Source organism: Durio zibethinus, chromosome 14 (genome assembly GCF_047325235.1).
Source record: "Durio zibethinus cultivar Kanyao isolate XHJ-2024 chromosome 14, ASM4732523v1, whole genome shotgun sequence".
NCBI classification, from domain to species: Eukaryota; Viridiplantae; Streptophyta; class Magnoliopsida; order Malvales; family Malvaceae; genus Durio; species Durio zibethinus.
Window position 1 is genome coordinate 2,770,494 of NC_143175.1, and position 22,478 is coordinate 2,792,971.

General features: G+C 30.8%; 3 protein-coding genes, 1 long non-coding RNA gene and 1 pseudogene across 4 annotated transcripts; 2 read left to right on the forward strand and 3 right to left on the reverse strand.

Moving 5' to 3' along the window:
* Positions 1-1,824: 1,824 nt before the first annotated feature.
* On the forward strand, positions 1,825-5,209 carry LOC111295162 (cellulose synthase-like protein E2; annotated as a pseudogene).
* Positions 5,210-6,606: 1,397 nt separating this feature from the next.
* LOC111295332 (tubulin alpha-5 chain-like) lies at positions 6,607-9,671 on the forward strand. Its single transcript, XM_022888786.2, has 5 exons — positions 6,607-6,866; positions 7,845-8,059; positions 8,153-8,352; positions 8,486-8,994; positions 9,139-9,671. Exons 1-5 carry the CDS (start codon positions 6,754-6,756, stop codon positions 9,449-9,451), a joined length of 1,350 nt encoding a protein of 449 aa, XP_022744521.1. The 5' UTR covers positions 6,607-6,753; the 3' UTR covers positions 9,452-9,671.
* Positions 9,672-10,781: 1,110 nt separating this feature from the next.
* On the reverse strand, positions 10,782-11,866 carry LOC111295333 (ethylene-responsive transcription factor ERN1-like). Its single transcript, XM_022888787.2, has one exon. The coding sequence runs from the start codon at positions 11,752-11,754 to the stop codon at positions 10,909-10,911; it is 846 nt and encodes a 281-aa protein (XP_022744522.1). The 5' UTR covers positions 11,755-11,866; the 3' UTR covers positions 10,782-10,908.
* A 1,387-nt stretch (positions 11,867-13,253) lies between these two features.
* On the reverse strand, positions 13,254-15,136 carry LOC111293577 (uncharacterized). The gene is made up of 4 exons (XR_002690609.2): positions 14,981-15,136; positions 14,760-14,826; positions 14,487-14,670; positions 13,254-13,685 (listed from the first exon to the last, which is right to left on the reverse strand). It is a non-coding gene; the product is annotated as an uncharacterized LOC111293577 (long non-coding RNA).
* A 5,162-nt stretch (positions 15,137-20,298) lies between these two features.
* LOC149514955 (F-box protein At5g07610-like) lies at positions 20,299-21,525 on the reverse strand. The gene has a single exon (XM_089742943.1). The coding sequence runs from the start codon at positions 21,523-21,525 to the stop codon at positions 20,299-20,301; it is 1,227 nt and encodes a 408-aa protein (XP_089599069.1).
* Between the last annotated feature and the right edge of the window lie 953 nt (positions 21,526-22,478).

Consider the following 22,478-nt stretch of genomic DNA (forward strand, 5'->3'; position numbering starts at 1 on the left):
TTTGTTTTGTTTTTGTTTTTTTTTTTTTAATTATAAAAAGACTTGCATTTTGTTGCTATATTTAAATATTTCATGCATTTATATTATATAAAATATTAATAATTTGTTTATTTATATTATATTTTATATAAATTTATGTATTATAATTTATGTTAATATAAAAATATAAAATATAATTTTTATTTTTATTAAATTTATATATAATTTTTATTAAAATTTTAAATAATATTTCATTCATATTTATTGATATCGTATTCATATTATATAATTATATCATATTTTAAATTATTTAAATTTATATTCATGCAACAATTCACTTTTTCACAAAAAATGTTTTTATAAAATTATTAACATATATTTTAACCGAATTTATATTTGCTGGAATTTAAATTTAAGATATAAACTTTTCATAATCTCCCCCTCCGTTTCGTTATAACAAAATCTCATTGACGTAATAATCGAATTAATGTTAATTAGATTTGAGCTTTTATAAATTAAATCCAAATTATATGCAAAATTTAAATTTCCCAAATTGAGTAGCTCTCTAATAAAATAAAAAGTTTTGAGTAGTTTATACTAACGAAATAAAATATATTGCAGTATAAGATAAAAAAAATTATAAATATTGTAATTTAAATGTTGAATATATTAAATGTCATTCCTTAAAAATATTATATAAATTAATTAAATTTATTTTAATTTCCCTAATTGAAAATTTCACTTAAAAGATAAAACAACAATGTAGTAAGGTTAAATAAATTAATATTAAACACAAAACTTGAAGTCAAGCTAAAGTAAGATTAGAACAATGTCGCTATAATAAAACAAACTTCCTGTTAGGTAACAACGTTCCATTCAAACTTAATTTATTTATAATATTAAATTTTTTATTTTAATTAAATTGGAAAGCTAACTTCGCTTTCTTCTATTTTCTTTTTTTTTTCTTCTTTATTAAAAAATGCTCTTAACTTATTGAATTTAATGGCTATATACATCAAATTTGCAATTCTTAGTTTACTCATATATATTACTGTTAAATTAAACATTTTAAAACACAAAAAAAATGAAATATCTGGTCTTATTTCTTGAATAAAAAATTACTATTACAATGGATTTAATTAATGATTTTATCCTTGATAAAATTTTCCCAAATTTTGCATCCAAGAGTTTGGATAAGTGCATGTATTCTTTATTCAAAAAATTGAATTTAAATTTAAAATCTTAAAAAAAAATGTCAAATTTTTACAAATTAACACTTTTTTAAAGAAAATTTTGAGTTTTTTTTTTTTTTTTGCTAGTACTTGCAGAAAATGACAAGATTGGCGTAAATAAAGGATGAGTATCATAGAAGTACTAAAGATTTTTCAAGATGTCAAAGTTGGTGTGTATTCTAGAGTATTTTGAATTTCATAGCAATTAAAATTTTATAAAGAGTAAATTTTGAACTTTAAAATACCAAATTCCCTCTTTTGGTCTATCCACGTTCCAAGAAATTCATATATTTTCATGGACAGATCAAAAAGTGGAGTCTTGCTTGGGGCAAGCAGCCCTATTCCATTGGCAGACGTAATTGAGTTAGGTATGGATATTGTCATTGTTCATTCAAAACAACAAATATAATACAATATTTATTTGAACAAAAAGGAGATCATGTATCTCATTCCAATGTTCACCTTCCCATACCCAAGGCTGTGCCATTTAATTAAAGATGTTTTGTAACATACTTTGGCTTTCCCATGAATATAATTAATTTTGCATCCAAATACAGCTTTTCAAAGTTTCATTGTTGCCTTGAAATATATAACATTAATTAAAATAAAAAAATTATTTTTTTATCAACAAATCATATGACTGTTGATGTTTAACGTAAACGAATTATATATTTTCATGTGCCGGTGTGCTCTTCCTGATTGAAATCATCAGTTAGAATCTTAGCAACATCTAGTCTTAGTTGAGAGAGGAAGAAATGGGAAAAAATGATTATGTTCCACTCTTCGAAACAAGGCCGGCTAAGGGACGAATCCGTTTCAGGTGTTTTGCAGCTTCCATTTTGGTGGGCATCTGCTTCATTTGTATATTTAGAATAAGGTTTTTCCCAGTGGGAGGAAAAGTTGAGAGATGGACTTGGATTGGATTGTTTCTGTCTGAGCTGTGGTTCAGTTTTTATTGGTTTCTTACCTAGCTTGTAGATGGAACCCTGTTTACCGTTTTCCATACCAAGACAGGCTCTCTCAAAGGTTTCATCTCTTACATTATTTGATAGAGCCACCAAGCATGGTGATAAACAGTGTTATCAGTGATGGCCTATGATTATCCGCCTGAGAAGTTAAGCATCTATTTATCAGACGATGGAGGATCGGATTCAACGTTTTACGCCATGTTAGTGGCTGCAATATTCTCAAAGAAATGGCTGCCCTTTAGCAAGAAGTTCAAAGTAGAACCAAGGTCACCCGAGGCTTACTTTAGGGCAGCTTTGGAACCAGTTAACGACCCTGTTATGTCCGAAGAATGGTTTTCAGTTAAGGTAATTTAATTTGTTCATTTTCTCACATCAATCAATCGCTCATTAATGTTTACCTTTTGCCGTCTTGCGCAATTAGATTGCCTCATCCAAATTGGACTCTGATCATAAAAAAGAAAAAAAAATTTGTACTAAATTTTATAAATACTACATTATTTTTTATAATTTTATTTATTAATTAATAATTTTTAAGTTCTAATTGAGTAATTAATTAATAAATTAATTTATTCAATTCATCTTTCTACTCAAATATATTATTACTCCCCTTTATTTCTACAGTTCCAAAATATAGCTATTTTTCAATTTTTAAACACTTAATATTTTTTCTTTTTCAATATTATTATATAAATTTAGTTTTCGCTTATTCTTTTACTTTTTCACATTAAATAGTATTGAATATCATATCATATATTATAAAAAAATTTAAAATTTTAATATAAAATACACTAAAATTAAAATGTCTTATTCTCTAACGACAGTCAAAGCAAAACGAATTAACAGATGAAGTACTGTTTGCAATTTATTTATTAATTAATGATCTTTAAGTTTTATTTATTTGGTTGTAAATTTGTAACGATCCTCGGATGCTATCAAATTAAGATACGTTTGAGAAAAAACAAAAGCATAATTTTGTCTTATTTATCTTACACCTTTTGCTCAGTATATTATTTTGTAACTACCGCAGCCTGTTACAATTGTTAAGTTCCAGCATTTTGGGGTAAGAAGTGGATTTTAAAAAAAAAGAAATTCTATTATATATGCAAAAACTATACGAGGGCATGAAGATGAGGATTGAAACCACCACAAAGTTGAATCGAATTCCTGAAGACCTTCGCAAACAACACAAAGGTGAATGGGACTTTGTTTCAAGCAAACGTGATCATCAAACCATTCTTCAGATAATTTTATTTGATAAAATTAAGCTTCAAAGTCTTGATTAATATACTTGAGCGTCGTTAATGGTGTTTTAATATAATTTCTGACTAAATCTTAATTGATGGGAGAGACCCCAATGCTGTGGATATTGAAGGAAAACCTCTACCAACTCTTGTGTATTTGACACGAGAGAAAAGACCCCAATATCACCACCATTTCAAAGCTGGTTCCATGAATGCTCTTGTAAGTAATATTATACCTTCTTTTTTTCATTTTATATTTTTCTTGAATGGATTTTAAATTGTATGTTATTGAATGATTTTCATGGTGAAAAATAGATCAGAGTATCGTCAAGGATAAGCAATCGTTCAATTATTCTCAATGTGGATTATTCGAACAATTCAGAATCATTAAAAAATTCTTTGTGCTTTTTCATGGATGAAGAGAAGGGAGATGAGATTGCTTATACACAGTGTCCTCAGAATTTTGATAATCTCACCAAGAATGAAATTTATGGTACTTCATTTCGAGTATCAACAAAGGTAATCAAGCATGCTTAACAGAAAAGTTTTACTCAAATTAATACAGCCGGCGATCATTCAAAAAGATTTTGATGAGTTTTTTCTTCTTCTTTTTTCTTATGATGTTTGTGATGGGGTATCGACAATCAAGTTGGAGTTTCAAGGACTAGATGCAAATGGAGGGCCATGCTACATCGGCACAGGATGCTTTCACAGGAGAGAGGCTCTTTGCGGGAAGCAATATGACAAAGACTGCAAGGTTGATTGGAAGAGACTAAATGATAGAAAGGTTGAAGAAAGTGCAAGCATCTTGGAAGAAACATGTAGAGTTCTTGCAAGCTGTACCTTTGAACAAAATACACTATGGGGAAGAGAGGTTCGTAACGCTCTTTCTCACATGCATAAACACAGAGACACATATGCGAGCGCACACGCACACAGGCGTATATATGTATATTATGCAGATTGGATTGAAATATGGCTGTCCTGTGGAGGATATAATTACAGGATTGAGTATACAATGTGGAGGTTGGAAATCCATCTACTTAAATTCCAAAAGGGAAAGCTTCTTAGGCGTTGCTCCAACACCATTATTGCCGGTCCTGATACAGCAAAAGAGATGGGCGGAAGGTCACTTAAAAATTTTCCTATCAAGATACTGTCCCTTGTTGTACGGACATAAAAGGATTCCTCTAGAACTTCAACTTGCTTACTCTACTGCCAATTGTGGGCTGCAAACTGCTTGGCTACCTTGTACTATGTTGCTGTGCCATGCCTTTGCCTGCTTAGAGGCATCTCATTGTTTCCTAAGGTATGAGTAAGAGGAACCTATCTAGTTATCCTTGAATTATACTACTTTTAAGGATTTGGTACTTAATAGAAAAAAATTCAGAATTGAGTTTATGAATTTTGTTTCCATCGAGCATCTTACACCACTTACTAACACCGTTGGTTAAAATACAGAGTGACAAATACTGATCAATAAAAATGTTTTACTTATTATTATAATCTTGGTTGTTTTTTGGTCATATCAACTTATAGTTAACCAAATTAGTGTGTGGGAGAATATCACAGATCTAAGGAAGAATCCTGAATACCACATCGAATATAATAGGAGGGTCACTTGGGTATAAAAGGGTTCACACCAGCTCTTCCTTTTGAGGTGTTTTTTGTAGGACAAAACCATGAAGTCAGGGGATCAAAGCGGACAATACCTCATAAGAGTGTAAACCGTAGTAGGAAGATTGATCTGGAATGTCGAAAGGGTGAATACCCGGATCTCGAAAACTAAAAAAAAAAAAATCATGTACTTAATCATGAATTTTACTTTTTTATAAATATCAAATCATGAAAAGTAGCTAGTATAGTTAAGGAATTAAATCATACATTAACCCTTTTAAATTTTATATTTATACTTGCTTATTTTTAACTTGACATGGTTTTAAATTTTATCTTTTAATTAGTACTTTCTTTTAAATAAGACAGCAAACGCTAAACAATCAACTTTCCCGTATACCAAGCACTCTTTTTCCGAAAGGACAATGGTAGAATGCCAAGTTCTGTTACTTTCAAGTCAATTATTTTTGCCTTGCTGGCCTGTACACTAACCATGTATTGAATCAATGTGTGAGAAGAATCACAGAAGTTATTTTTACCATGCAATGTTTTGTGCATAATGTATTTTTGAACTGAAATAACTATTTATGTCAATTAATGTCAACATAGTAATGAAAGATTTGATCTTTTTAATGCTCATAAAACTCCCCTTGAAACGAAGATATATAAGCCAAAAGCCAAGTTAGCCTAAGCAAGTAAGATGTAATATCGAATGCAACATCATAATGAACAAGTTCTCAAGTGAAATTCAAATCAATCTTACTCTTAAAATTCTTTTTGGAATGAGATAAAGAGACCAAAAGAATTAATGGGTAAACCGCATCAATCAAATTATTGAAAAAAGTCAGGTTTACTACAACCCTTTCGCCTCATAAATCTTCGAAAAATTAAATATGTTAATGTTTTCGATCAACTAGATAAAAAAAACTTTTTTTAAAAAAAAATAACGGTCTAAAAAATTCTATCAACATAATAAGTCAAATAGAAATTAGTTGCTTTCACAATAAAAATGTACAATTTCACATATAATTTAATTTTTACAAAAACAAAAAATTATAGTATTTGTAATAGAAAGATGTAAATTATTTGAAGAGAAGATTGAATTTTGGGAAAATTTGGATATAGTTTGATTGTATTATCAATAAATATATAATAAAATTTTAATAGTATTTTAATGAAAATTATGTTATAGATTCATACGCTCATGCCATTTATGGAGAAGAATTAGAATAAAAACCTTTTCTTTTAAACATAATTCTTTTTTAGAAAAAGAAAGAAATAAATTTTTTTCATTTTTTTTTATTTACTCTGTTTTTTATTGTTTTTCCAAGTTAAATAAAAAAATAATATATTTCTTTTTTTTTTTTAATAAAATGAACGATGAAGATATTTTATTATTATTGATGAAAAAGAACGAGAGAAAAAAATCACGAGTGCGGAGTCTGGGAGAACCGACAAGGGAGCCGAGCTAGTACAACTACAACCCCACAATACAGTTGGCTCCAATTAGCGGGACCCACGTCTCTTTAATTAAACAAACTTAAAACCCGTCTTTGCGGTTCTTGGATACCCGTTTAATCTTTTTGCTTTAACATTCATCTATATCTTAATTCTCTTCCTTTTTTTCCTTCACAAATTCTATAGAGAAAAGGGTTGAGAAAGAGAGAGTGGGTTGTTTTGGAAATTGGGTTTCGAAAGTGCTGTTGAAAGAAAGGAAAGATGAGGGAAGTGATTAGCGTTCATATAGGACAAGCAGGAATTCAGGTTGGAAATGCCTGTTGGGAGCTTTACTGTCTCGAACATGGAATTCAGCCTGATGGGATGATGCCTAGGTGAGCATGTATATGTATGTTGGTATTTTGATGTATGTTTTTGCATGTATCATGTCATGATCATCCTCATTCATGTGTTGAATGAGATTTTTTTTTTCTTTTGTTGGAACTGGGTTTCTTTTCTTGTTGGTGGGTTTTTTTTTTTTTTCTTTTGTGATTCATTTGGTAGCATTAGAGAGTTTTCTGTTTTGATTTTTGTTTCATAGAAATGGGATATTTGGTTTGAATTGAAGTGAAAATATAGAATTTAACCCAATTTTCCATTTGCATTGCATATTTTCGTTTCCTATTTCCTTTCCAATTTGGCCATTGAATTAAATTATATGTAATATTGTATTTTTAATGGTAGCCATAAATCCTACCAATATGATCCTGAGTCGTTGACTTAAAAGCTATGCTCATAAGGCGAAACGATCAGAGCTATCTCCTCTGCTGATGAAGGATTCGAGGAACTGGCATGGCTAGCTGCCTGGCCTGCTCTAACTGAACATCTTACAAGAATAGCATCATAATTTATGTGCTGAAATTCAAATGTTCCCTGAATCTAGAAAGAATTCACATAATTCTAATACAATGCATCTCTGTTTTTCTTGATTTTCCTTATGTACTTACAGATTTCCTCTTGATTTTTCTATTGCTTATTGTTTTCTAGTTAGGAACTTTGGAAATTTTGATTAACTTCTTGCCCTGCAATTTATTCAATTTTTGTTGTGTCATTTCCTTTGTGCTATTGTGCCGTAACTTCAATATGGCTCCTACTCTTTACTTATCATGCTCAATCGTATTGTACGACTTTAATAGCTACAAATGCTTATAAACGGCTACTTATTTTTCTTGATATAAATTTCGGATGTGAATTGTCAAATGGAGATGCACATAGAATGAGATCTATAAATGGATCACTTGTTATATCCTTGATGTTTTTTCTTTCTCTCATTTCATTTGAACCTAACAAAATTCTTTTGTGTTTACTTGCAGTGACACCTCTGTAGGTGTTTGTAACGATGCTTTTAATACCTTCTTTAGTGAGACTGGGTCCGGCAAGCATGTGCCTAGAGCTATATTTGTTGATCTAGAGCCCACTGTCATTGACGAAGTTAGAGCTGGGACTTATAGACAACTCTTTCATCCAGAGCAACTTATTTCTGGCAAGGAAGATGCTGCTAATAACTTTGCTAGAGGACATTATACAAGTACTAGAATCTTTTCTGCATTTCCAAAATACTAGCAATTTTATTAAACCTGATCCATGGCTTAAACTTCTTCATTGGATTTGTATGCTGCAGTTGGTAGGGAGATTGTGGATCTTTGCCTGGACCGAGTGAGAAAATTGGCTGACAACTGCACCGGTCTGCAAGGATTTTTGGTATTTAATGCTGTTGGTGGTGGAACTGGCTCTGGTTTGGGCTCGTTGCTTTTGGAGCGCTTGTCTGTAGATTATGGAAAGAAGTCAAAACTTGGCTTCACAATCTACCCTTCTCCTCAGGTAATTCCTTGAAGACTTCAAAGAAAAGTAAAAGAAAAATAATCTAGTAGCTGCTCTAGTACAGGTTGCTTTTTCTCATATGCTTGAACTATTATGTACAGAACTCACTGAAATTTTTTCCCCAACCGTGCAGGTTTCAACTGCAGTTGTGGAACCTTACAATAGTGTTCTCTCAACTCATTCTCTCCTTGAACACACAGATGTTGCTGTGCTTCTTGACAATGAAGCTATATATGATATCTGTAGGAGATCCTTAGACATTGAAAGGCCAACTTATACTAACTTGAACCGCTTGATATCCCAAATTATCTCTTCCTTGACTACTTCATTGAGGTTTGATGGTGCCATAAATGTGGACGTTACAGAGTTTCAGACTAACCTTGTGCCATATCCTCGTATCCATTTCATGCTTTCATCTTATGCCCCTGTAATCTCCGCTGCAAAGGCCTTCCATGAGCAGCTATCAGTTCCTGAGATTACAAGTGCTGTTTTCGAACCTTCAAGCATGATGGCCAAATGTGATCCAAGGCATGGGAAGTACATGGCATGCTGTTTAATGTACCGTGGAGATGTTGTACCTAAGGATGTCAATGCTGCTGTTGCTACCGTCAAAACTAAGCGGACAATTCAGTTTGTAGACTGGTTAGTAGACATCTCTTACTTTTCAGTTCCAAATAATTATGTATAAGCAATCTGATTATCATTATTAGATAGAGTGTACCAAGGTGAAACTCAATTTTTCCTTCAGTTCTTCATCTGAATGATTGTGATGTGTCTTTCTTTTAGGTGCCCTACTGGTTTCAAGTGTGGTATCAACTATCAGCCACCCACAGTGGTACCAGGGGGTGATCTCGCTAAGGTTTTACGTGCAGTGTGTATGATAAGCAACAACACAGCTGTGGCTGAGGTTTTCTCCCGAATTGACCACAAGTTTGATCTCATGTATGCCAAAAGAGCATTTGTTCACTGGTATGTAGGCGAAGGAATGGAGGAAGGTGAATTCTCAGAAGCCCGTGAAGATCTTGCTGCACTGGAGAAAGACTACGAGGAAGTTGGGGCAGAAGGTGCTGAAGACGAAGAAGAACCGGAAGATTACTAGATATATATTTCATTAAAGCATCAGCTCACTGTCTACCATGTGCCTCTTCTCATTTTACTTCATCAGCTATTTTTATTGTTCATCTCTTGAACCTGTCTATCTTTTTATGTCTTGGCTCTGCACTTGAGTGGTTTTTTAAGTGCAGCTGTGAGAATCTATGGTTTGTGTCCTATGAGATGTGGCCCTTTTCATTGTCTAATAAAGCTTCTGCCTTGTGCCATGACTTAGAATTCATTTGAGTTAGTAGCATTTTCTCTGAATTCATTTCAATCAATATCATTTTCCCATAAATTAAAATTGTCTATATATGGCATGTAGATGAGCATCAAAATATCAGGAGCACATGGAAAATTTGTTCTGTAATCAAAATTATTTAGGTGGTCCCATTGGAACTTATTGAGAGATTTCTGTAAAGAAATACTACACTTGACCTTATCCTCTTCCAGCTCAATAATTGGTGGCCACCCTTGCTCTTGTGGGCGCCTTCGGTATGTCATCATCACAAACTGTTTGATTAAAGAAAATAAATGCTTCTGCAATTTTCTGTTTGGGGTGATTAAGTACTTTGCCAAAAGCTGATCACAGATATGGAATTGGAAACAGAAATACAAGCAGGGTTTAAAGCAATACATGACTTTTCTAAGCATTTAGGAAAGCAGTTTAGCAAACACAAAAACATGTTTGATATTTTCTAGGCTGTCAAGGTGGATTGCTGATTTCAGGGATAATGCAATTGTCAGAATTAATGCAGCAAGGAAAAAAAAAAAAAATCTTTTCAAAGGTCTTATAGTTATCATTGGAATGTGATTGGCATTGCAGCATTACAGATTCTTTTTTGCAATGATTTGAGACTCTTTGAAAGTACCCAAACCACATGCAGTGGGGGCAAGCTTGATATTTTTTTCTCTTTTTTATTCGTTGGTTGATTGAATAAAATAAAGAACACTATCTACCACCCTTTTAATTTTCCTCTTCAAACAGGATGACTCGAACGCAAGATCTCAAACTTCTACAAGGACACACATACACCACTAGGCAACAAAAGTCAATTATAGAATCTAATTGAATATCAGAGCTCCATTTGGCATAGAAAATGAAAGATTTTAAACCAAGGAGAAAAGAAATTGTTGGAACCTTGTCCCCATTGATCATCATATATGCGTGTTTATAATGAAATTTTAGAACATGGCAAAGTAAATAATAACCGAAAGGGCATATTTAAATCAGCATGATTGCTTAGACTTTGTATTAAGAGATATAGGAGACCTTCGTATGATTTTCTCAATTTTGTGTATTTGTTGGCATTTTACAAAATGGAAATCATCTCTTTATCTCTGGCTATTTTTTGTCCTTGTAAACTTTACAAAAGCTTGCAACAAAACCTACATGATCATCTACTCTCTTGATTTTATAAGGAGAAACGGAAGCAAAGACCAAATGAAAAGCATATCTATCACTCAGGAGAACAAAGAGCATAATGGTGGAAGATCCCACAAGGCTTCACCAGAATCATGGACAGTTTCCATATACTCTTGCACTCCATTCATTGCATAAAGTGATGCTGATATCTGCCTTTCAACTTTCATTCTTTGGAATTCTGTTAACTCAGAGCCTGTTTCCTCAGGCAAAAGAACATTCTTTGGCAAATTCATGATTTCTTGTGTATAAAGAAACCTATCAAACCCTGATTCATAGGTATAAGAAAAATCAGATTGAGAAGAAGCAAACCCAAATTCCCTTGTGCAGTTGCTCATATCAGGTTTATATGCAACATCAAACAACTGAGTATCTTGAACCATTCCACTAGCAGAAGAATTCTCATTGCTTAAGCCACCACTACTACTGCAACTACTACTGCTAGAACTACTGCTGGTGCTGGGGCTGGGGCCAAAAGTTGTGGTGGTACTTGTTGTCGGGGCTGAGACTAGAACACTTTGTTGTTGTTTATCTCCTTTTTTGCTGTCAAGAAGATTTCGAATCCGAGAAGCAAGAGGAGAATCCAAGGACACTTGAGTAATGAAGTTGGTTCGAGTATTGGCTCCGCGGAGAAGGCAAGCAGCTTCATCATAAGCTCTAGCAGCTTCTTCAGCAGTCTCAAAGGTACCAAGCCACATCCTGATATTCTTTGTTGTGTCTTTAATTTCAGCTACCCATTTGCCAGAAGGCCTTTGCCTCACTCCAACAAACTTGTTAACCTTATTGTTGTTTTTATTTCTTCCCTTCAATTTGCTCCCTTTTCTAACAGGAATGCTTGATCTTTGATGCAATTGCTGCTGCTTTTGTTGTTGGAACTGAATTTCCATTGGTATCAGGCACAAAGAAAATCTAGGATTGAAGACAAGGGGATAAAGTTTATTTGGGAGAGACGAAATGAAGGACTCAGGGAATATCTACTTGGTTGTTTTTCAATGGACGATGGGGATTTATATTTATAGGTTTGAAAGGATGTCTGAGTTTTCTATAAGCAAATTTGGGTAACCATCGTAGGATTCATTATGCTGTGTTTTCTTGTGTCTGTCATTTCTTCTATTTGTTGTTTTATAATCAGGAGCTGGGGACAAACTATCCCTCAAAAGAAGACTCATTTTCTACTAACCCTTCTTTTGACTTTCACTGAATTGTCTTGTCTGAACCCAAGTTGTAATTTTTAAAGCATTAAGCCAATAATAAGAAAATTGAAGTTATTGGAAGAGGTAGGCAAATTTAGTCCATCCAAATTCAATTAAATTGATTTTATATCTAACAAAGAACATGGTTTAATTGACCATAATGTCATTTGTTGACTTATTTTGATTGTTGTAGCAACTTTAACCATTTTCAACATTCTCATTTTGAAACAAAATCCAAAAGCATGATATCTTTTTTGGCATGTTTAATCTTCATTTCAAGAGAAGTCTCACTTTTTGAAGGAAGTGAATGCCATTGTAACTGTCATTCCAAGAACATTTGTGAGACAACCTCAACTTGTTTTTAGGTTTAGGCTGAGTGATTTGTGCTTCATATGCATAGTCTATGAAAAAAAATCTTTTCCTATAGCCATGAAATGAAGTTTTAATCCTTGTCCCATTGTTCTTCAACCCTTTTAACGAAGTCAACATAAGACAAAAAATGAAGAAATGCCTCAAAGCCTGCCACTTGGAAGGCTGTAGATAATCCTCTAGAATACAGATGAACACAAAAACTAAGCTTCAAAAATCCATTGAGCAGTTGAGAGAATTGGACCAAGTCATCACCATGACTTTGACAGACAAAACAATAATCAAATCATGCATACTCCTTTTGTTTTTCTCTAAACAATCCTCTTACATCACTAAACAAAACAAAATTGGAAAGGATGTTTATTTGTATTATATTATCTTTGTATTATTTTATGATTAAGATATAACATAGCTTTCATCTTTATGTTTAACCACTAAACTATAATATTAGCTTATCTGAGAAACCTTAATTTTTTTTTAAATGGTATTTTCCTATTTTTTAATTTCTATACAAACAATATGGTTGATCTTTAAGTAGACATTGATTGCTTAGATAAAAAGTTGATATCTTAATTTACCCTTACAACACTACCATATAGAAGCTATTGTCTCACTTTCATTTTCCAAATTTATATGGCATTCAATTTTTTTAGCAAAAAATAGAATTTATTTTTTGATATTTGAAATTGTCAAAATTTGGTAGAGAAAGCAAATGCTTCCATCCTATACAAAATGAAATGTAGGTTATATTTATATTCTATCTTGACTTTCCTATTCTATCTAAAAAATTGAAATTTTAAAAGTTTCAAATCATAACATGAATGGATAAATTTTACAAAAGAGAAAAAAAAAAAACTTCTATTATGCTTTATCATTCAAAATGCAACTTTACATAAAATAAAAAATAAATTAGATCAAGTCAACTAATATTTTGATTAGAATCTTGATGAATCTCCAAAGATTCATATACAAAAAAAAAAGTATTATTTATCAAAAGTAATCTCATGAAAAGTGAAATTTCGACATGTAATAATTAGGGGAGAGAGTCAACAGCTACAAGCACATGCAGTGAAAACCAAAATAAAAGGAGAATTACACACAACAGAAAATTTATGCCAACCAAAAGGAGAACTTTTTTGAAACTTTTTCAGATTCAGGTAAATACACACCAAAACTGTTGCAAGAATCATCTCTTGTCTCAACCTCATATTTTGGCCAAAGGAATGGACCCATGTCATGTGGCTATTATCTTCTTCCTGCAAAATAAGTTTAATGGGATTTGTAACACCAACGTTTCAATATAGAATTAATGCACTTTGTCTATGTTTTTTTTTTTTTTTTGAGAAGTTTGATGTAACAATTTTTTTCAACCAATTTCGTGATGCTTTCGTCATGACTATGCCACTCTGCCTATTTCCTTTTAGAGCTTGTGATGCCTTCGTCACAGCTGTGCCATCTTGCCTATTTTTTTTTGGAGTGTTTGGTGTGATCAAATTTTGTTATTGTACTTTACTCTAATACCTAATTAAATGGTTAGATTAGCCCACTTTGTCTACCTCATTGGGGCGCTTGGCATGGAGTTGTATGAGTCAAAGGTTGGCTCTAATAGCATTTATCAAGCGATCATTATTCTCTTATCATAAAATCGATTCATTAGAGTGTGCAGTGCTAACGCTTATATATCTAATGATTTTTTTTTATCTGATGTGAAATTAATACACTCTAACTACTCTCTTTGAGCATTTGATGTAACATCTAAAGTCCCTTATGTTATGCACACATTCTATACCTAAATTTTGTTATATTCAACCCTCAATCGCATCCCATCAACTAAGCACTCACATTGGTGAACAACAATGCAAAAGAAATTATAGAACATGCTATCAAAACAAAACAATAGATAGCTGAAAACATTATACACAACCAGGTAAACCCTCCCCCACTCCCCCCTTCTTTTTTTTTCCCTTCTATCACCAAAAATAATATAATAATAACAATAAATAAATAAAAACTCCCCACCCCCAAAATTTTAGAAGGCTAAGAATGAAGTAAAATACCAGGATCAACAATAAATAACTAAGATGATAGAATTGATTGCAATACAAGCTGCTGTTATGGCTGCTTAGATGACCAGGTTGATGCTAGTGTAGATGCATTTAATGATTGCTGGAGATGCCTTAACAGATTAATCATTCTACTAGCAGTTTGCGATGTTCCCAGATCTTTCCCGGCACATAAAACCTATATCATAAATGTATAAATAATCAAGGAAATCTTAATCTAAAAAGCATAAAAAAAAATGGGCAGTCAAAATATGGTAAAGATGATACCTCTGCAAAAACAGCAACTATTTTGGGAAGATATTGATCGTTGGGTCCTAAAATTTTCTGTTCTGACCTGAAAACAGGTGCAGTTGTTTTTCAAAATGTGTAGCCAGTAAGGTGGACCTAAAAAATGAAGCACACAAAAGATGTGGAAGGAAAAAGGAACTACACAAATGATCAGGGAAACAAACTTTTATCAGAATGGTCCAATAAATCCCAGGTCCTACCTTTCGACCATCGAACATAGCTGGTCATGAACAAGCTTGGCCTCAATCAGATCACCTTGTATCGGCAAGCAACTTAACCAAGCTCGGACAATCTGCCAAACAGAAAGATGGATGCTGTAACTAATGAACCATCAATTATCTCAAACAAAAGTTGCAATCGGGTTTATGGTCGTTTGCCTCGATCCACCACATCGTATATCTTTTATTGTTTATTTATTTTATATTAATAAATATATATTATATTAATAAAATTATTATTTGATATATCACGATTCTTTTTTTTTTTATTTTTTTCTCTTTTAAAATTATTTTTCTTTTTTACCCTTTATATTTAATAAATAATATTTTTTTTAGATTTAAAGTAAGACTTATTTGATAAAATTGATTAGATTTTTTGTTTGTTTTTGTTTTCGTTTTTTATCATCATATAGTTTTGTAAAATTGCATGCCAAATATAGTGTTCATGTGACACCTGAATTTTGCTTCTTCTTCGTTTTTTTGTACTTTTTGTTTAAAATTAAAAAAAAAATTTATTAGAAAAATTTTAAAACAAAATGAGTTAGTTAATAAAGATGACAAAATAATCAATATTAAATAGATTTTGATCAATTTTAATCGGTTATAAATGTTTTTATTAAAATTGATATTGAATCAAGTCGAATTGATTTTTTAAAAAAGAAATAATATTGGGTCAAAAGTAAATTTAAGGTGTTTTATCTTAAACTATAATGTAGTATATTTAAAAATAAGTATTTTAGTATTTGTTGAATTTTATATTTTTTTATATGTATTATATTAATAAAATTATTATTAATATTTTAATTTAAGAGATTAACATTTTAAGTTCAATTTGAATATCCAAGTGATATCTTTATGAGTTTTTTTTTGTTTTTTTAATTAAATTAATTTTATGAAAAAAGGAAGTCAAATGGAAATGTCCATAGGGCACTCCCATTTGGCTTTTTTCTCTTTTATCTTTTTTTTTATATTTTTTAATTAGATAAATTTTACAACAAAGTATTGATTAATAGATATGACAAAGCAATTTATGTTCGAAGGGTTTTAATCTATCCCGATCCGATAAGAGATTATTTTTTAAAAATCAAAATCAATATAAGATGGGTAAATTTTTTTAAAAGAAATGAAGTCAAGTTGAAAACATGTTTAGAGTGATCTGTCTTGATGCATTTCAAGATATATATATATATAATATTGTATTATTAATTTAATTTAATATTTATATTTAAATTAATAAAATTATTATTTAATATCTTAAGTTTAGAAATTAATATTTTAAACTTAATGAACATATTTTACAATCAACAGCCATGTCATTTGTTGGCCAAATGGTTAACTCTTAAATCAAAATATTAAGGTTTGAATCCTTACAGCCTCAAGTATATATATATAAAAGTCTACATGTCACTTTCTATGAGGCTTTTTTCTCTTTTTTTTTTGTTTTTGTTTTTTTTTTTATATTTTTTAATTTTTTAAGTTTTATTTTTTCAGTTAAATAAATTTTTTCTATTTTTTTATTTTTATTTTTTTTTATTTTTTAAATTTTCAATTATGACTAATGTACTACTAATTAAATAAGTGTCAAAACTATCTAGAATAATAATAATAAAAAAAAAGGCAAAGTGCACATTAGATCGAAATAATTGTTGTCAAAGAAATTTTGTTAGAGCAATATATATAAAAAGGGGAGTTTCCTTTTCTTACTGATAGATTCTTTCTCTTTTTATTCATACTCCTTTGATTTATCAATCGATTTGAAAATAGTATGTTTATATAGCTTTTCGTTTATTTTCGCCGAGCCAACAAATCCACCATAATAAAGAAGTATTTTGGTTTTTTGCTTTTACTTTTTTAGATTTTTTGGGTTTTTATTTTTATTTTTTTAATTAGATAAATTTTGTAATAAAAAAGACTTATATTTGACTTTTTAATTTTTATATTTTTTTTATTAGATAAATTTTGTGACAAAATTTAAAAACCAAATCAATAAGATAATAATAATAAAAATATTTAACCCGTGACATTGCACGGCTTATCCATCTAGCAATTAAAATTAAAAAAAAAAAAAAATTTAATCCAATCAAAATCACAAGCAAGCATAAAACAGTTATACCTTCATTAACCAGCTGATTATCAAAGAAAGGCATGATGACTGTTGAACTAAAACCTTCGTAGCCTAGCAGTATCCAACCATCTCATCGGAGCCAACAGCATCATATGTGAAGACACAACCTTTACTATGGGTTTAACATAAGAATATTAATAGATAATATAAAAAAAGTTTTAAAATTAAATATAATAATTTTAAACATGATACGATAATATAATAAAAATATGATATGAAAAATATAAAATTAGCACAATTTAAAATTTTGACAAAAAAATGCATGAGTTCGAAAAATAAAAAAAATTTATATTTAACGTGTTAATATAAATTATAATATGATAATTTTTATATTTTATAATATATTTGACATAAAATAGATACAATACGAATATATTAATTATCAAATTTACTTAAAACTATATCCATCCAAACATTAAAAAGGTAATAAGGAAAGAAATGCTTGTAGTAAATGGTATTGGAGAACAGGGAAGCCATTGCACGTTTGCTTGTTATGCTGATTCTGATCCGATGAATCTCTATTTGGAGAAGCACCAAATTATATATTCATCATATTGGCTGTGCATTACATGTTTACGAGTATCAATGAACATAATTTTAATTCTCAAATTTATAGGCTACATCAAACTTGATTTGCCTTTGTCTTTGGAAATTACTGTAATTCATTTTTAATGCAAAAAAATCATGCAAGTTCAACATCCATGTACAAAACAAATGTTCACAAAGTCCATGAAAAAGAAAACTCGTTCATTTCAAGCCAAAGCCCAAAGTCCATAATTGATATTCTTATTTAGTTGCGGAAAGCTTTACTAAGATTCCTTCTCATAATTGTTCTTTTTTTTTTTTTAGTTTCAAAAAGAAAAAATTTCTAATTGTTTTAAGATATAAAAGTAAAATTATTTTTGAAGAATTAAAAATTTGGTTTTATTACCATATGAAAGCTATGATATTTGAATTAAAGCAATCTTTTATCAATTAATTTTATTAATCAAATATATTTTTAGTTTTTACTATTTACTTTTATCAACATTTGAATTGTCTTAACTAAAAGTTTCAATAATTTAAACAATTAATTATGATTGATTTATGATTTACATTACTTAATATTATTAATTTTTGGGTTCTAATTGAACTTGGTAAAATAAATAAAATCTTTGAATTTAACAAATATTTATAAATTTTATTTGATTAAAAAAATAGTAGATTTATCGTATTAAAAAAACTATTTTGATTCATTAACAAAATTGATTGAATTAATAAAAATAAAATACTTCATTTATAAAAATTTAAATTCAATTTTCTTAAATTGAATAATTTTTCTTCATTTATTTTTCAAAAATAGTCTGTTTGAAATTAAATTCATTTTGCACATTCTCTCTTGTATCTTTCATTCTTTTTCTTCCTCGTATATCAATCCTAACCTTTCCCCTCTTCTCCATTTCCCTGCAAAAAAAAAAAAAAAAAAAATCCAAAACCAACAAAGTTCACCAAAAAACCCAAAGAAAAATTAAGAAAAGGATCACAGTTTAAGAAATCATGAAGAACCCAAGTTCATCAACAACAAGCAAAACACCATGTTGCAGCAAAGTTGGGATGAAGAGAGGGCCATGGACTCCGGAAGAAGATGAAGTCTTAGCCAACTATATCAAAAGAGCAGGCGAAGGAAGGTGGCGAACGTGACCTAAACGAGCTGGCTTGCTTAGATGTGGCAAGAGTTGTCGTCTCCGGTGGATGAATTATCTCCGATCTTCTGTTAAACGAGGTCGTTCTGCTCCTGATGAAGAAGATCTCATTCTTCGGCTTCATCGCTTGCTCGGAAACAGGTTCCCTCCTGTTTACAATATAATTATAATTCACATCTCCAAAATTCAATATCAGCTTTTTCGTATTTCTCTCAGTAAATTTTTTGGGGGTTTTTCTCTGCTTTTTCTATGGTGCACCTCTCTTTCTATATATATTAAACATAAAGCTAATTTTAGGGTTTCTTTCAATTTAATTTGAATGTTTCATTTATGGGGTTTTTTTCTTCATTCTTTTTATCCTTTTTTGGGTTCTTACACGGTTACACCTTGAATTTTCAGGTGGTCTTTGATAGCTGGGAGGATCCCAGGACGTACTAATAATGAAATAGAGAAATACTGGAATACCCATTTGACTAAGACGCTAATCAGCCAAGGAATAGATCCAAGAACGCATAATTAATTGAACCTTATGTTAGCCATGGTTCATCACAGGTTAACCATGATCCTGTCTCAAAATCAAACCCTAAACCCGCAAACTCTGGTTCTTCAGAATTAGGAGGAAAACCTATTACCATGGCAGCTACTAACTAAAAATGCTACCCAAGATTTTTCACCAACATGGAATATCATCAACAGTATCAACCATGGATTTAGGTGAAGATGTATTATTGATCATTAGATAAATTAGTCAAAACTTCCACTAGTGGAGATGTTCTTTTCTCAATAATTGACGTGTAGAAGCCAAAGGAAGTGAATTAAGCTAGAATTGCAACAATGAAAAGCCTAAGATAGAACCCCCAAAACTTTGAAAAAGGTTTGTATTTGCTATTTTTTGTTGCTGCATGTAATTTGCAATAAGGATACATATATTTGTTCAAAAGATATTTGGAACTTGGAAAGTCCTATAAGTTCCATGAAACTTACCAGTAGTGGATTTTAGAATTTTTTCGGAATGTCCATTTATAATACATATAAATTTACTGACAAATTTATCAATTTGATTAACCAAATTTATGAAAAAAGTATTTATAAAAAATTTTTGGGATGTTCAATTAAAAATTCTTTAATTTTATATCTTTGAGGTGTCAACCGGAAAATTTTAGGGATGTCCCGTTAAAAATTTTTCTTCAAACTTCATATTTTTCAAGCTTTGGGTTACTCATAGACACCCGATCATCAAAGGTGTATCTGCCACCGAAACTTACAATTAAAAATACCACCAAATCGGCAAGAGCAGAAAGAGTAATATGTAACTTGAAAATAATAGAACGATATACATATATACACAGTAAAACTCATTCATTGATGTTCAAACGAATGTTATATAGCAATAAAGTGAATTAATAATGTTCCAAGTCGTTGAAAACTTAAATCAGAGATAAGACCTAATTAAAAATCCAGAGATGATTGGTTTCAGCAAAAAGTTGCACATCTCAAATACAAAAAAGGGTCTCAATGTATCGACAGGCCCGAAAACAGAAATAATCGGCTCCATATTGGTCTACCGTGGGACAATGCAGCACTTTTAATGTGTCATCCTTGAGATTATAAGACATTGCTTTACCATCTGAAAATACTGCAAGTAATGAGTCTCCTTCCTCGGATTGCATAGCACAAAACAGTACATATTCTCCAGAATACGTATAACTTGACCAAAAAGGTAACCTAGAGAGAGTATCATATTCCGCTTCAAGATTTAAGCTGTACTTCAAGTACCAATCTGAATAATCCTCCACCATCTCAAACACACTAAACTTTAAACGTTTAGCAGCACTATGTGCAATTGCAAGATTCAAATATCCCCCTGACTCCCCAAAATATTGACACTGCACTTTATCTACTCTCGGCATCGGCATTGTTTTCAAGCATTCATTTTCCACATCAAAATAATGTGATTCCCTACAATTACTATACCAATGAACCGCACCCTTAAAGAAAACACCATGATTAAATTTTATACCCCAATCCCCAGGGAATTTGATTTTTGATAAACTCCAAGAATTAGTCTCTGATGAATATATGTCAAAAGAATACTCAGGTTTGTCGGGAACCGGCCATTCCTTTATTTTCTGCCGCCAGACAGAAATAATCTTGTAATGAGGTGATTTAAGAGGATCAAAAGCCAGATTAAGAGCCTCGTGCTCGTAATCCTCAACCTGAGAGCTAGGAAAAGAGAGCATCTTAAACTTCCTGGTGGTTGGGTTACAGATAAAATATCTCGGTGAGCTAGGACAAGGGAACATCTTAACCTTCCCGGTAGTTGGGTACCAAGCAACACATCTAATTGTTGACTGATCTGGGAAAGAATCATAGGAAGCACAAAGAAGCAAGCCAGAACAAGATTCCAATATCATAACGATCGGCTCATCTATAAAATCGAAGCGTGGGAGTCGTACGCAGTCATGAGTCAGAGGATGGAAGCTGAACTCTGAAGGTGGAAAATGGTAGACGTCGAGAAATAAAGCGGAAGGTTTAAGAGAGCCTTTGTTGCGTGGGGAGCAAGCGTGGGAGAGGCAGAACCCGGTGCTGGAAATAAGAGACATCCATTGTTTTGAGACGACCTTGAATTTGATGAGAGATTTTGCAGGCAAATAAAGGAGGATTTCAGTGTAAAGATCTTCATTGTTGGCTATCTTCTCTGCTGACTCGGGAGCCTCCATCGTCTTCGTCTTCGTCTTCGTCGTCTTTTTATCTAAGCGTATAACAACTGCTTTTGCCCTTCAGCCAAAGAAAACCCTGCAAAACTGCTTTTGTATATGAGTTTGCGTCGGGTAGGGATAACTTCGTATTTATATGAAAAATAAGGGTAACAAAAATTTTAGGTTGACCTATGCAGGCCCAAATTTTCTTTTTTATAGAACATAATCTCAAAAATCAATTAAAAAAATAAATTATTTGATGTGTCATGTTATATTAGGATTGGTAAATATTCTTTTAATGTATATTTAGAAAATCAGTAAATTAGTTATCTACATCTATAATATATATAAATACGGATGTGAACAAGGTTTTAAACTAATGACAGTAAGTATTTTTGTTCATTATTTTTCTAAAATATTATTTGTCATTTAAATTATTTTTAATTTAGTATTTATAAAAAATAATACTATTATTAATTAACAATTCGATTAGTTGTTAGCTTTACATAGTCATGTTCTAATTCAATTCATATATTAATGCTATTAAGAGTTTGAAATAAAGTTAGTTTTAATAGTTTGAATTATTTAATTTTTATTAATGGTTTAATAGTTACTCTAAACCTGTTTTATCATATTATGTGCTTATATACTTTTGGGTTTTAATTTTTTTTTCCTTTTTAATTTTTGTGGTAAAATTTTTAATGTTTTTATTCTTGAATTTATTATTGTGGGTGTAGTTTGTATGTTGATAGTGATTTTTATTTTTAATTTTTCAAAAATTAAATAATAATAATTAAATTTTGTTTTCTTTGTAAGTTATATATTTCTAAAGTAAAAATGAACTAGTGTTGGTTAAGTTATATAATAATAGAGATTACATGTTTATGATAGAAAATATTAATTGATAATACAAAGAAAGGTTTAAAATTATATTAGGTAATTTTAGACATAACACAATAACATAACAGAAATAA

Excerpts from the sequence above, each read along its gene's own strand:
- LOC111295333 (XM_022888787.2), bottom strand. The coding sequence starts at position 11,754 with ATGGAAATTCAGTTCCAACAACAAAAGCAGCAGCAATTGCATCAAAGA.
- LOC149514955 (XM_089742943.1), bottom strand. The coding sequence starts at position 21,525 with ATGGAGGCTCCCGAGTCAGCAGAGAAGATAGCCAACAATGAAGATCTT.
- LOC111295332 (XM_022888786.2), top strand. The coding sequence starts at position 6,754 with ATGAGGGAAGTGATTAGCGTTCATATAGGACAAGCAGGAATTCAGGTT. Across the intron at positions 8,353-8,485 it reads CAATCTACCCTTCTCCTCAG|GTTTCAACTGCAGTTGTGGA; the intron begins GTAATTCCTTGA and ends CCAACCGTGCAG. Across the intron at positions 8,995-9,138 it reads ACAATTCAGTTTGTAGACTG|GTGCCCTACTGGTTTCAAGT; the intron begins GTTAGTAGACAT and ends TCTTTCTTTTAG.